Source organism: Neoarius graeffei, chromosome 9, assembly GCF_027579695.1.
Source record: "Neoarius graeffei isolate fNeoGra1 chromosome 9, fNeoGra1.pri, whole genome shotgun sequence".
Taxonomy (NCBI): domain Eukaryota; kingdom Metazoa; phylum Chordata; class Actinopteri; order Siluriformes; family Ariidae; genus Neoarius; species Neoarius graeffei.
In genome coordinates this window covers 80,421,649-80,435,970 of record NC_083577.1, presented here as the reverse complement: position 1 = coordinate 80,435,970, position 14,322 = coordinate 80,421,649, and the positions used below count along the sequence as shown (strand labels likewise).

Sequence of the window (14,322 nt, the reverse complement as noted above, 5' to 3'; positions counted from 1 at the left end):
CAAACAAGAAAACTATATACACAAAGTGAGGAAACCGCAGGGGATAGATCCCTTTGGTTTGGCAGAAATAGGGAATAGCAAGAGACGTGACTCTCGTATAGCGATGCGCTATCCACCTGTAACTCGCAGTTAGGCAAACAGTAAGCAAACAATTTTATATCAGAATAGATTTAGAATAATAGCCTGAAATGAGGTATGATGGAATAAAAATTCAAAACATAAAACATTGTAAAGTTGACAAAGCAAGAGGCCTATGTGTAATTGTCCCATGGGCAAACTTCGCTCATTTCGCTAATCAGATAACTGTGTCATTAGCATACCTGAGTGTCCATTTCTGTCAAGGCAGGTGCAAAGAAAGTTCGTTTAGGAGGAGAGATCTTGCCGCTTTTGGTCGTGGAGATGTAATATCCATGTTGTCCTCCAGTGGAGGGCTATCATCCAGGTGTAGAGGGTCGGGCAGGGCGTCTGCAGATTGTGATGCTGGTCAAAAGGATTGTAGGAACCTCTCGACCTCCTCTGGGGACTTGAATTCTAGCTCTCGGCGGCCGTGGAAGAGGAGAGACGGTGGTCTCTCTCTATGCTGATGGGCGATTCAGGCAGTGATGGAAGCCACTTTGGAATGTTAGACTCTAGGAATGAAACAGCATCTCCTTCTTCAGCTCCCTTCAGCTCCCTCTTTTAGACCAACCAGGCGGAGATTGGATCGGCGACTTCTGTCCTCCATGTCGACAATCTTGGAGGACAGCTCAGCTATTGTTGCTTGTAGACCACGCACTGTTGATTTGTCGGAACGAGCTGAGGCTTGAACATTGTCACATCTAGACTCCAGTCGTTTTATGGTTTGTTCATGTTGATCCATCTGGCGGCCAATGGAGGAGATTTTGCCACTAGTTGTCTCAAGTTGAAGTTTCAGTTCATTTATCTGCGGTGTCAATATACCCTCTATAGCTTCTCCAACGGATGTCTTGACTAGCTCTTGAAGCTCTAGCCTTTGCTCGCTAAGAGCTAGCTTAGCTGCCACCAAGACCGCCTTGTCTAGTTCCTCCTTCGACATCAGTGGGATTTCTTTGAATTTCTTTTTAGTTGGTGAACGGTCTTTGTCCCGCAAGTGAATTAATTTTGTCTGCCTTGACATGACAGACAACCTGGCACTATATATTAGAGTTTGCTATTAGAAAATAACGTAACTAGGCGAATTGCAAGCGGAGCTCAGGTTTTAGCCTTGTGTCACCATGTGCAGGTCGTGATCTGAAATTACTTTAATTGTAAAAATTACTGTATTAGATTTATTGTTGACGCTTAAAACTTTTCCTGTGCCATTCTTGAGGTCTCAAGGCATTTATAAACTAAAGTGAGGCCATGGTTCTGCGTATAGGCTTTCAGCTTGGGGTTCTATACCGTGTATACCATTTTCAGGTCTGTCCGACATCAACTTCCTGTTTACCAACTTAAAGGAGAACTGAAGGCAAATTTTTTTTTTTTATTACCAAAATTCTATTTATCTCATTAAATATAGGAATGCATTTTTGATCGCTATTTTGTCGCTGCTATAGCAAGTTATGAGTGTTTGAAATATGCTGTGTAATATATCAGTCCATATGTCAAAGCAACGGCCGTAAACGAGATTCGTTGAGACCTGTGCGAGACATCGTAGGATGGAAGTAAAACGTACAGCGGAAATCAAAATGACCGACATCTGCCAATGTTGTCAAAAGACGCGCGCGCCCTCTTTCGAATGCTGACGTAATGAAGCCGGACGTTTTGTTTGTTTTGATAGCAATCAGGAAAGTTTGAAAAAAGTAGGCAGTAATCGTCATTTAAACTCGTTTTTGTGCAATATTTCGTTTGGAAAACAGTTTTCAAAATGGCGGCGCTGACACTTCACCTTTCGAAGTCTCGCACAAGTCTCGTGAAGATCGCGTGGATAAGCGACGCCTGGACCAAACGAACTAAATTCAACACGGCTAAAAACCCAACAGGCCGATAAGTATAATATTTAATTGCAATTAGTTGCCAATACGAGTCACGATATAAGGTTACTAAAACCAAAAACGTAACTGAATAACACGTTAATTAAGAAATAAAGCAAGTTTAAAAATGACTTCAGTTTCCCTTTAACACCACCCCATGCTGTTACTCGACTGCATCCAGGTACCCGTAGCTTCTTGGTTTGACGACATGTCCGACACGGAGTTGCTGGATTTGATCCCGTTCTTTGAGAGACTGAGTAAAGTGGATGACGTGTACGCTGTGCTCAAACAGCAGAGGACTAGCAGCTAGCGTGATCAACGGGGCAGCTTTCACCACGGGGCCAGGGAGGCTAAAACCGAAAACGTAATTGAATAACGCATTAATTAAGAAATAAAGCAAGTTTAAAAACTACTTCAGTTCCCCTTTAATGTATTTACAAAACCTTTATAGTGTGGATTTACAAAAATTTCGGACCACTTTTCTCAGCAACTACAAATCACAACTGCTTGATATTTGGTACCAAGCTTCAGCTTCGGGTTCTATACCATGTATACCATTTTCAAGTCTGTCGCACATTGACTTCCTGTTTACTGACTGAATGTATTTATGAAACTTCGGGTGGATTTTGATGCTATTTTAAGAAGCAAAATGCGACTTCAAAATGACAGTTTACCAGGATGCTATTTGAAATCCCTGGGGAGAGACACTGCTCTTTACTTATTTGTTTTTAATTATTTGTTGAAGTCAACGTTCATAATAAGTGTCCTATTCCTTCGATTGCTTGCATTCTGATATAAGCGAGTATCCCCCCATACGTAAGTGAGCAGTAGCTCACTGTTGAGCTTGTTTTTTAAAATTATTATTTCTGTCTAATCTATCTCTTTATTTACTGAAATAACACTGAGATGTCTTTGGTTTTTGCCTTTAACAGCCGGTGAACAATGCTGATTTTATCATTCCAGTGGAAATTGATGGGGCTGTACACCAGGTGAGAACCTTGACATATCATTTTTGGACCAGTTTCATTTTTCTGTTCTTTTTCTCACTGAATATGAATAAACCGTCTCTGAACTTATAGTTTCTCCTGCTATCATTTCGCTCTTGGTGGTTTGTTAGCAAACCTGAGCAAAAGCAAATCTCAAGACCTTGGATTTATAAGGTCCGAGGATATAATTCTGTGATTTATTAAAATGGAGCTTGAAAGTGTTAAACTTGGGTAAAGTCAAAGATGATGCCTTTTAGAAAGATTTTGACATCTCACAACCTCAGTGGCATGTAAATTAGAATTTAACTCTATTTATTTATTTGTTTATAAAAAATGCAGAACCTTAATTCAAAGTTCTGTTCTATGAACCAGTTATTCCACAAAATTGAGTCGTACATGAGCTGATGGCTGACGAGGCGCGTAGCACCGAGTCAGCTATAATCCATGTATGACGAGATTGAATGGAATAACTGTTTTACTCTATCCACATTCACTGAATTTTGAGAAATGGAGCATTTTTGTTTTTTGCAAATTCGATAAATAAAAACGTCATACAAAACGTCCGACAAAATCATTTCCGCTTAGAACGTAGGTCTGTGAAGGTTCTCAGTCATCCAGGCCTTCGCAAACGTAGGTGCTAAAGAAGGCAACTGGACTTGCTTGAAATCCTTGAAGACGTTTCACCTCTCATCCAAAAGGCTTCTTCAGTTCTGTCTGACTAGTGGGGAGTTCCAGATATTAATCCTCTACTGGACCAAAAGCAACCCTAAGGAGAGTTGTTGAGGTCACATGGGTCGTTGATGCTCTGTCATCCTGTAGGTGTTAAGGCCAATTTATGCTGACAACCCAGTCCTCACAGATGGCATCGCAGATGGCGTCTGCGAAGCCCCCCCCCCCCCCCCCCCCCTCGCAGACGCTCTGCACGCACCTCCCAAAAATTGTGACCACCGTAGACAGCCTCGCAGACAAGAGGGCTCTGATTGGTCCACTCTACATCCGCTGTACACGCACTTCCGCTTCCCTACTTTCCCGGTTTGGTTTGTTTTCACGACCGCCATTTTTAAAAACACGAGCGAAGATGGAGCAGCACGAAGAGCGGTTGATCGAGGAAGTGAGGAAGTACGTACATCTATACGACTCCAGTTCTAGTCATTATAAGTAACCGGAGGATAAACACTCCACTAACCACACCCACCAACTACTCTTAGCGATTTTGCGACTTCGCGCCCCCTTGCGTTGTGGCGGTGAATAACATCGCGCACGCCTATTACTCCCCGCTCAACGATAAATTACAACTGTCTGCGAAAAGCTGTCTGCGAAAGCCTTGTCGCAAGAGCATGCAGAGGCTTTTAGGGTCCCTGGAGGCCAGGTGTGAACGGTGTTTGCAAACGCAGGTGGTTTCTGTAATCTGCAAGTTTTCTGGAAGTCCTCTCAGACTCCTGCACCAGTTGAAGGGTTCTTGTCCCAAAGTGCGTGGAAATCTGTCTGTGAAGGTTCTCAGTCATCCAGGTCATCCCTAAACTGTAGGTGCTACAGAAGGCAACTAGACTTGCTTGAAATCCTTGAAGACGTTTCACCTCTCATCTGAAAGGCTTCTTCAGTTCTGGGGAGTTCCAGGTATTTATCCTCTAGTGGACCAAAAGCAGACCTAAAGTTCACACCTATGGCTAAGTTTAGCACCTACGGTGCGGTTGTAAACAAATCTGTGAAATGACAGGAGCAATTTGTGAAAAATGTGATGATAATTCTTGAAAGATACGTTCTTACCATCAAATACTTTCATTCCATATTTTCTTGCTTTTTTTGGGGGGGGGGTTGTTTTCTTCATCATCATCATCATCATCATCATCTTCTTCTTTAGGGTTTTTTGGTGGTTGGCAAATCAACTTCAAGGTGCATTACCGCTACCGACTGGGCTGGAGTGTGGAACAGGAGATATTTGGGGGGGGGAACGATATTCTTTTCGCTATTTCTGTTTCTTTTAAATACTTGATAATTTTTAGGGTTTTGTTTTCGACTAGAGTTTTTATTTCGTCCTCGGTTGGTTCAGCAACACGCTCCACCATTTTGCTTTTCTCTTCTCATGGTATATGAGCTGATAGCCTAGTAGTAGAGTAGCCAATCGGGGCACACAACTGCTCAGATCCAGTGAATGTGGAGATATATTGCTCATCTCTGTTTTGTTAATTCCTATTTGAACACCGAAGCAAAAACACAGGATCGTGTTTTCATATGGGCAGAAAAACTATCAAAACTCCAACAGTTTGATGCATTATTATTGCAACATACATTGTATGTATTTTAACATCCATTTTCTTTCTTGTATGCTTTGCATTTTCGGTTTGTGCACCAAAATCGGTGTTCACCGAGATAAACGAGCTGGGCGGTGAGGGTTTTATAAACAATTAGCAGCTCTTTTAATGAAACTGTATAAACTTGCATCAGTTATTTGATTATTCCATGATGATTATTCCGTGACTGCGCAATCAGGCTACGGCAAAATGCGCCTTGTCCGTGTTCATCAATCAGTATGTCATGGAATACAGCACTTTTATAGAAGCATATAATCATATTGTATGGAAATAGATTGTAGAATGTGTGTTGTAAATCCTAACTGCCTTCATGTGATGCATGTTTGTATATACAACCCCGATTCCAAAAAAGTTGGGACAAAGTACAAATTGTAAATAAAAATGGAATGCAATAATTTACAAATCTCAAAAACTGATATTGTATTCACAATAGAACATAGACAACATATCAAATGTCGAAAGTGAGACATTTTGAAATTTCATGCCAAATATTGGCTCATTTGAAATTTCATGACAGCAACACATCTCAAAAAAGTTGGGACGGGACAATAAGAGGCTGGAAAAGTTAAAGGTACAAAAAAGGAACAGCTGGAGGACCAAATTGCAACTCATTAGGTCAATTGGCAATAGGTCATTAACATGACTGGGTATAAAAAGAGCATCTTGGAGTGGCAGCGGCTCTCAGAAGTAAAGATGGGAAGAGGATCACCAATCCCCCTAATTCTGCGCCGACAAATAGTGGAGCAATATCAGAAAGGAGTTCGACAGTGTAAAATTGCAGAGTTTGAACATATCATCATCTACAGTGCATAATATCATCAAAAGATTCAGAGAATCTGGAAGAATCTCTGTGCGTAAGGGTCAAGGCCAGAAAACCATACCGGGTGCCTGTGATCTTCGGGCCCTTAGACGGCACTGCATCACATACAGGCATGCTTCTGTATTGGAAATCACAAAATGGGCTCAGGAATATTTCCAGAGAACATTATCTGTGAACACAATTCACCGTGCCATCCGCCGTTGCCAGCTAAAACTCTATAGTTCAAAGAAGAAGCCGTATCTAAACACGATCCAGAAGCGCAGACGTCTTCTCTGGGCCAAGGCTCATTTAAAATGGACTGTGGCAAAGTGGAAAACTGTTCTGTGGTCAAACGAATCAAAATTTGAAGTTCTTTATGGAAATCAGGGACGCCGTGTCATTCGGACTAAAGAGGAGAAGGACGACCCAAGTTGTTATCAGCGCTCAGTTCAGAAGCCTGCATCTCTGATGGTATGGGGTTGCATTAGTGCGTGTGGCATGGGCAGCTTACACATCTGGAAAGACGCCATCAATGCTGAAAGGTATATCCAGGTTCTAGAGAAACATATGCTCCCATCCAGACGACATCTCTTTCAGGGAAGACCTTGCATTTTCCAACATGACAATGCAAAACCACATACTGCATCAATTACAGCATCATGGCTGCGTAGAAGAAGGGTCCGGGTACTGAACTGGCCAGCCTGCAGTCCAGATCTTTCACCCATAGAAAACATTTGGCGTATCATAAAACGGAAGATACGACAAAAAAGACCTAAGACAGTTGAGCAACTAGAATCCTACATTAGATAAGAATGAGTTAACATTCCTATCCCTAAACTTGAGCAACTTGTCTCCTCAGTCCCCAGACGTTTACAGACTGTTGTAAAGAGAAAAGGGGATGTCTCACAGTGGTAAACATGGCCTTGTCCCAACTTTTTTGAGATGTGTTGTTGTCATGAAATTTAAAATCACCTAATTTTTCTCTTTAAATGATACATTTTCTCAGTTTAAACATTTGATATGCCATCTATGTTCTATTCTGAATAAAATATGGAATTTTGAAACTTCCGTATCATTGCATTCCGTTTTTATTTACAATTTGTACTTTGTCCCAACTTTTTTGGAATCGGGGTTGTAGTTATAGAGCCTATAACCTTTTAAAAGTTAAACCCTCATTCATGGTGGTGCTTAGTGCAGCTGGTTAACAGGTACGAGGCAAACAGTAGACTTGCATGAGAAGATGCTAAGCCTACCAGACAGTGTATATTTCAGTTCTGCCAACCACCTGCATGAAAAACATATTCTTGTGAATGTGCCTTTCCTGTGTTAAGCGCATATTCTTCATGCATCAGATACAGTATCATTTTTAATAGCATCATCCCATGTAGTAGTTCAGAACACCTCAGCTATTTATTTGACTGTTCTTATGATTTGTCTCGCACCAGGGTGCTACCTGACAGCTTCACGGCCTTCTCCGTTGATGGCTGTGAGCAGCAGCGGGCTATTTCTGTGCCCTGATGAAATGGCTCAAGTGCGAGCTGCTACACTTGAACCCACCGCACTTTAATCAGTGTTCAGACTCATGCCTATGCTTCCAGGTCCTGGCAGTGGGACACCCCAGGGCCCCTTTTAAGGACCGATCCAGCCCCAGTCTGGAAGACGTTTACCGGCTTTGGCCTGATTCAAGTAATCCAGGATAGGCTTGTGATGTTGGGAAAGCCTATTCAGGATCACTTGGTTCAGGAAGAAGACCACCAGCTTCAAAAATAAATTTGGCTGACCCTGCTGTAAATCAAACCATTTTACGAGAAATCGTTTGACGGTGCTCGAGTGGCTCTGGTCCCAGACTGTTAATTCGTCATGTCTAGTTATTATGTTACAGTCTTAAACACTAGTGACTTGATTGAGTGCCGGGTTGTTTTTATTATTTTGGCCCAGTTTTTTTTTTTTTTTAATGCTTGCTATAAAATTCAGACTTCAGTAATGTTTCATTCACGCTTCGTTTCCCTAATCCATGCTCCTGTTGTGTTTTCCTTGTGGCCCCAGGTGTATGTACTGAAGCGACCTCATGTTGATGAGTTCCTAAAGCGGATGGGAGAATTATTTGAGTGTGTCTTGTTCACTGCAAGCTTAGCCAAGGTAAGGGATGTATGCAGGAAAATTTTGCATATCGCACCAGGTTATTGTAGCTACAAATGATAAATCTATTCACGAGCCCACCAGGCAAGTGATAGTTACAGTGAGCCCAGTCTCCTGTTTTGGTTGCACAGAAAACTAAATGAGTAGGATAAAAAAACGTCAGTTAACATAATACAGTGTCTTGCACAAGTATTCATCCCCCTTGGTGTGTGTCCTGTTTTGTTGCATTACAAGCTGGAATTAAAATGGATATTTGGAGGGTTAGCACCATTTGAATTACACAACATGCCTACAATTTTAAAGGTGCAATTTTTTTTTTTTTTGTGACAGACTATAAGATGAAAAAACCCCCCACAGAAATCTGGAGTGTGCATAGGTATTCACCCCCTTCGTATGAAACCCCTAAATAAGAGCTGCTCCAACCGGTTCACTTCATAAGTCACATAATTAGTTGATTAAAATCCACCTGTGTGCAATCAAAGTGTCACATGATGTCTGTATAAATCAACCTGTTCTGGAAGGACCCTGACTCTGCAACACTACTAAGCAAGCAACATGAAAACTAAGGAGCCTCCAAATAGGTCAGAGACAAAGTTGTGGAGAAGTGTAGATCAGGGTTGGCTTATGAAAAATATCCCAAACTTTGAATATCCCACAGAGTACCATTAAATCCATTATAGCAAAATGGAAAGAATATGGCACCACTACAAACTTGACGAGAAGGCCGCCCACCAAAACTCACAGACCGGGCAAGGAGGGCATTAATCAGAGATGCAACAAATGCCGCTTTTCCACTACCAACGCGGCTGAGTCGGGCTGAGCCGTGCCGTGCTGAGTTGGGCTGAGTCGAGCTGAGCGGGGCTGTTGGAGTTGCATTTCGACTACAACCGCGCTGAACCGTGCTGGCTGGAAGTGGGTGGACACATTGGGTGGAGTTAGCGAAAGTGGGTGGACGTCACGTGATGTCGTTAGGCGGCGCAAACAGTGACATCAGTGAGCTTTTAAGCGGTAGTCTCACGACCCGGATAGTAAACAATAAACATGGAGGACATGGAGTCATTAGTGTTGCTGGTCTTGGTGCTGTGGCTTGTTGTCACCGACAACGCGAACAGATACTGGCAAGAGCGTATAGATGAGGCGAGGCGCATAAGGCTTCAGAAAGTCTCGTAATTCGTAATTCTCCTTCTTCCGGGTTTACAGTGTTTACAGATCCCAGCGTGCTCGCGGGGCGTGTGTGGGCATGTGAGGACACTCCTCCTCACCAATCAGTGCACAGGGGAGTGTCTCCTCACGCCCCTAGCCCCACTCGGCTCGGTTTGGCTCGCTTCGGCTTGCTTCAGCCTCACTCCAAAACGGTGCGAGTTTTGGGTGCTAAGCAGGGCTGAAGCGAGCTGAGTCGTGCTGCTCTGAGATAGTCGAAACGCGAGCCGTGTCGGGCTGAAGTGAGCTGAAGCGAGCTGAAGTGAGCTGAAAAAGGGTAGTGGAAAAGGGCCTAAAGACACCAAAGATAACACTGAAGGAGCTGCAAAGATCCACAGCGGAGATGGGAGTATCTGTCCATAGGACCACTTTATGCTGTACACTCCACATACGATAGATAGATAGATAGATAGATAGATAGATAGATAGATAGATAGATAGATAGATAGATAGATAGATAGATTGATTCTTTGTCATTGCACATTACTATACAATGAAATACTGTTTGAGGGCTCAGATCACAGCAGCATATCAATCAATAATTATTTATATATATATATATATATATATATATATATATATATATATATATATATATATATAAATATATATATATAAATATATAAATATATAAATAAAACCTTTTAAAAAGCAGCATAATGGCATATAAGCAGCAGTATAAATTGCAATATGTAATTATTCAATGTAGCCAGACACAGTAAGGTGCAGAGGGTGAGTCCAAGTCCGGATCAGGTCTCCAGCAGAGCTTTTTTACAGCCCTGGGGAAGAAGCTATTTTGGTGTCTTGCTGTTTGTGACTTTATGACCCTAAGCCTGCCAGAGGGAAGGGTGTCAAAAAGACATTCTCCGGGGTGAGTGCAGTCAGTCCTAATCTTTGTGGCTCTGTTCCAGGGATTGGAGAGGGGTACCAATGATTTTAGATGCAGTCCTGATGATCCGCTGCAGATCTTTCCTCTCCTCTGGGGTGCAGCTGGAGAACCACACTATGCATCCATAGCTCAGAACACTTTGTGTGGTGCACTGGTAGAAGTTGGTGAGGAGCTTCTGTGAGAGCCCAGTTTTCCTCAGGGATCGCAGGAAGAAGAGTCTCTGCTGGGTCTTCTTCACCACCTCTCTGGTGTTCACGCCCCATGTCAGGTCCTCCGAGAGGTGAACACCAAGGTACTTGAAGCTCCCCACCTGTTCCACCTCCTCTCCAGAGATCACCAGGCTTGCATTTATTTTATCCGGTCGTTTTCTGAAGTCAATGACATGCTCCTTTGTTTTGTTGGTGTTGAGGAGCAAGTCATTGTTCTGACACCAAGATGCGAGGGCCTGAACTTCCTCTCTGTAGGCTGCCTCATCGCTGTTGGTTATCAACCCCATCACAGCTGTGTCATCTGCAAACTTGTATATTTGGTTTGAGTTATGAATGGGAAAACAGTCCTGTGTGAAGAGTGAGTAAAGGAGTGGACTAAGAACACAGCCTTGGGGGGGGTGCCAGTGTTTAAGATCATGTTGGATGAGATTAGGTCTCCAAGTCTTGCATGCTGTGGTCTGTTGGAGAGGAAGTCCTTAATCCAGCTACAGAGGTGGTGGGCCAGGCCCAGAGACAGCAGCTTGTTGACCAACTTGCTTGGATTGACAGTGTTGAAGGCCGAGCTGAAGTCAACAAACAGTATCCTCACATAAGTGTCAGGGTTCTCCAGGTGAGTCAGTACAGTGTGGAGCATGAGAGAGATGGTGTCTTCAGTGCACCTGTTGGTTTTGTAGGCAAACTGATACTGGTCCAGGTCAGCAGGGACGGAGGCTTTGATGTGGTTCATCACCAGTCTTTCAAAGTATTTCATGATCATTGGTGTTCATGCAACAGACCGATAATTCAGGCCTAGACATTAAGCATTTACCACTGGTGGCCCATTGGGCCAGTGGAATTGAAAAGTTACTGGCCCAAATGGAAAATGTGGTGGCCCGAATGCGCGCGGTACCCAAACCTCTGCTGCCACAGGCAGCCACTGCAAGCACCACAGGTGCTTGCACAAAAAGGGGGGTCCGGGAGCCCTCCCCCGAAAAATTTTGATTTTTCAATTCATATTCGTGCATTCTGGTGCATTTTAAGGTGAAATTAATGAAAATAAGATTATTCATATTTTGTTAACATTATTATATCTTTGTTTGTTCACATTGATATTTTGTTTGCATTTCTTGTTCTATCAATTTCTTAGTTACATTCAAAAATTTCCTTTGTTCTTGTTCTCTGTTCGTTTAACACATGCTGTTGATTACTGTTTTATATTAACAATTGTTTGTGTAAGTTTTAGAATAAGCTAAGTTTTGCCTCACCATGCAACTAACTTGTTTATAGAATAAGCTTTGCCTGTAACCCATCCTGTGTGACGTAGACATATTTTCCTTTTTTGTCACGGTTTCAACTTTGGCTCATATATTCTCAACATTGTAGATATTGAATTCTCACCACTGTAGATATTTTTATAGAAATAGAAGTACAATGAACTTTTTAAATACACCTTTATATAATAGCCACAAGAGACACACAGGCCAGTCCCAAGTCTGGATGAAAGGTGAGGGTGGCATACTAACCCTCATCATGCTGGATTTAAATGGGCATTTTTATTGCCCATGAAGAAGTTTTATTTCTTAATTAATAAAATATCATGAGAATCATTGACAAACCATATATTTCCTGAAAGGGTGGACTTTGGGGAATAATCTAGTGAGATTTTTGCAAAGCCTTACCTGCTCGGGGGTGATTTATAACCCTAATTACCTGTTAATTAGCTAATTAAAAGGGGTGAAATGTTTTTTTTTTTTAATAAGACAAGATATAAACACCAAATTTTCAGGATATGCCCTTGGGGGAACTAGTAATAAATTTTTTGCAAATTCAGCTCATTTGCATAAACCGTTGCCATGGCAACAGCAGATACCCTAGCAACTGGGGGTATGCTGGGTTTAGCATGGTCTGGTTGTAGCAGAGAGGGTCAAAATAGTTATTATTTGTTGTAATGAACTAATGTAGACCTAGTTTGGCTATTTTGATAGATTTCATCATCTTTGGATATTTGAATAATATATGGGATCAGATCTAATTTACCACATTCTTTTATCTGTTCTTCTATTTCAGTCATAGCAACCAACATTTATACTTCATTCTTTAATCACTAAAAGTTGATACACGTGTAGCCATATTTTTTGGCCGTGTATCCTGAAATTTTGATATTAATATACAAAGTCTGAATGATTTTACACCATCTGAAGCTAAAGCGCGTGCGTTGAAATGCTGTTTTACGATTCGGCACCAGATTTGGCGAGTTGTAAACCGAGCGTGATGTTGCGCGCTCTGATTGGCTGCCGAGTTCAAAATGAAGCCGTTTGTTAACACCCGATAGTTAATTTATGCACGATCGTATTTAAACTGTTTACCTGGCCTTTGACCAGGTTGGGGAGCGTGGAGTTTGAACATATTTCTATTTGAATTTCATCGTTCTGATGGTCTCCTTGCCGCAACTGTCTTCGTCTACAAGATACTATTTTCCCGCCAAAATTACGCTTCCGAACAGCGCCGAATATCTCCGAAGATGCACGAAGACAACACACTCCTGACGCAGAGCGGAGCGTGACGAAAACAAAGATGGCGGACCTCGTATCGAAAAGGTGCATTTTACGAACAATTTCTTCACAATTCTGGGTAAAATATGAGTAATAAAATTTGTTAATTTGTATCAGAAACGTACTGGCCCACCCGGGCCACTGTTTGGCCAAATTTAGTGGCCCAGACTGGCCCGAAAGACGTAAAAAACACAGCCGGGCCATTGGGCAAGTGCTAATGTTGAGCCCTGTAATTGTTCAAGCATGTGACTGCTGAGCGCTTTGGGACGGGGATGATGGTTGCAGCTTTAAAGCAGGAGGGGCCTATGGCCTCCTTCAGTGACTTGTTGAATGTGTCAGTGAAAACAGCCACCAGTTGGCGTGCACATGCTTTTAGAGCACGTCCTGGGACCCCGTCCAGACCAGTCGCCTTCCTGCCTTTGATATTGAGCAGGGCCCGCTTAACCTGGTACTGGTGCAATACCATTGGATGTCTCTCTTTATGAGGGGGGCTAGAGGTGTGTGAAGGACGTTGACTGTGGGTGAGGGATGCTGGGGATGGCTCATTCATGTTGGTTGTGTTGCTGTTAAAACGGGAGAAGGCGGCATTCAGCTGATCAGGAAGGGAGGGGTGGACTGTAGAGGGTGGGCAGGGGTTCTGTTTGTAGTTAGTAATTGTTCTGATCCCCTGCCACATCCTGCGGGTGTTGCTGTCTTTGAAATGCTGTTCAATTTGCATTTTATATTTGTTTTTGGCAGCAGTGATCCCCCCTCTCCCCCCAGATCTGCTCTGGATCTCCTGTCGGTCTCCCGGTCACCTGATCGCAACACCGTTTTCCTGGCTTTCAGAAGACTGTAAACAGTGCTGTTGAACCAGGGCTTTTTGGTTTTGGGGCACTCTGATGTTTTTGGTTTTGGTGGAAGTCTCAACACAGAACCTGATATAGTCCATTACTATGGAAGCATATTGTTCTGTGTCTTCCTGATCAAAGATCTCCCACCTTGTGTCCTCAAAACAGTCTTGCAATGCTGCCTCAGACCAGATCTGAACTGTCCTAACCTGGCTCTTTGTTTTGTTGTTGAGAGGTTGATGAGGTGTTAAAAACAGAGCCAAGTGGTCTGATTGTCCAATATGGGGGGGCTGGGTGGACTATGTAGGCACCTTTTGAAGTTGGTGTAAACCTGATCCAGTGTTTTTCCATTCCGTGTCCCCATGTGGATGTTTTTGTAGAATTTGGGTAACACAGACTTCAGGTTTGTGTGATTTTAAAATCCCCCACCACGATGATGAAACTGTCTGGTAGTCTG

General features: G+C 42.7%; 1 protein-coding gene across 2 annotated transcripts in view; it reads left to right on the top strand.

Annotated features, from left to right (window-relative positions):
* The window catches only part of ctdsp1 (CTD (carboxy-terminal domain, RNA polymerase II, polypeptide A) small phosphatase 1), a 133,591-nt gene that overhangs the window by 99,368 nt on the left and 19,901 nt on the right, over window positions 1–14,322 (top strand). For both annotated transcript variants that reach the window (XM_060930356.1, XM_060930355.1), the window contains 2 exons: window positions 2,903–2,959; window positions 8,114–8,206. In XM_060930356.1, coding sequence (XP_060786339.1) covers window positions 2,903–2,959; window positions 8,114–8,206 — 150 coding nt within the window. The remainder of the gene's footprint in view (window positions 1–2,902; window positions 2,960–8,113; window positions 8,207–14,322) is intronic.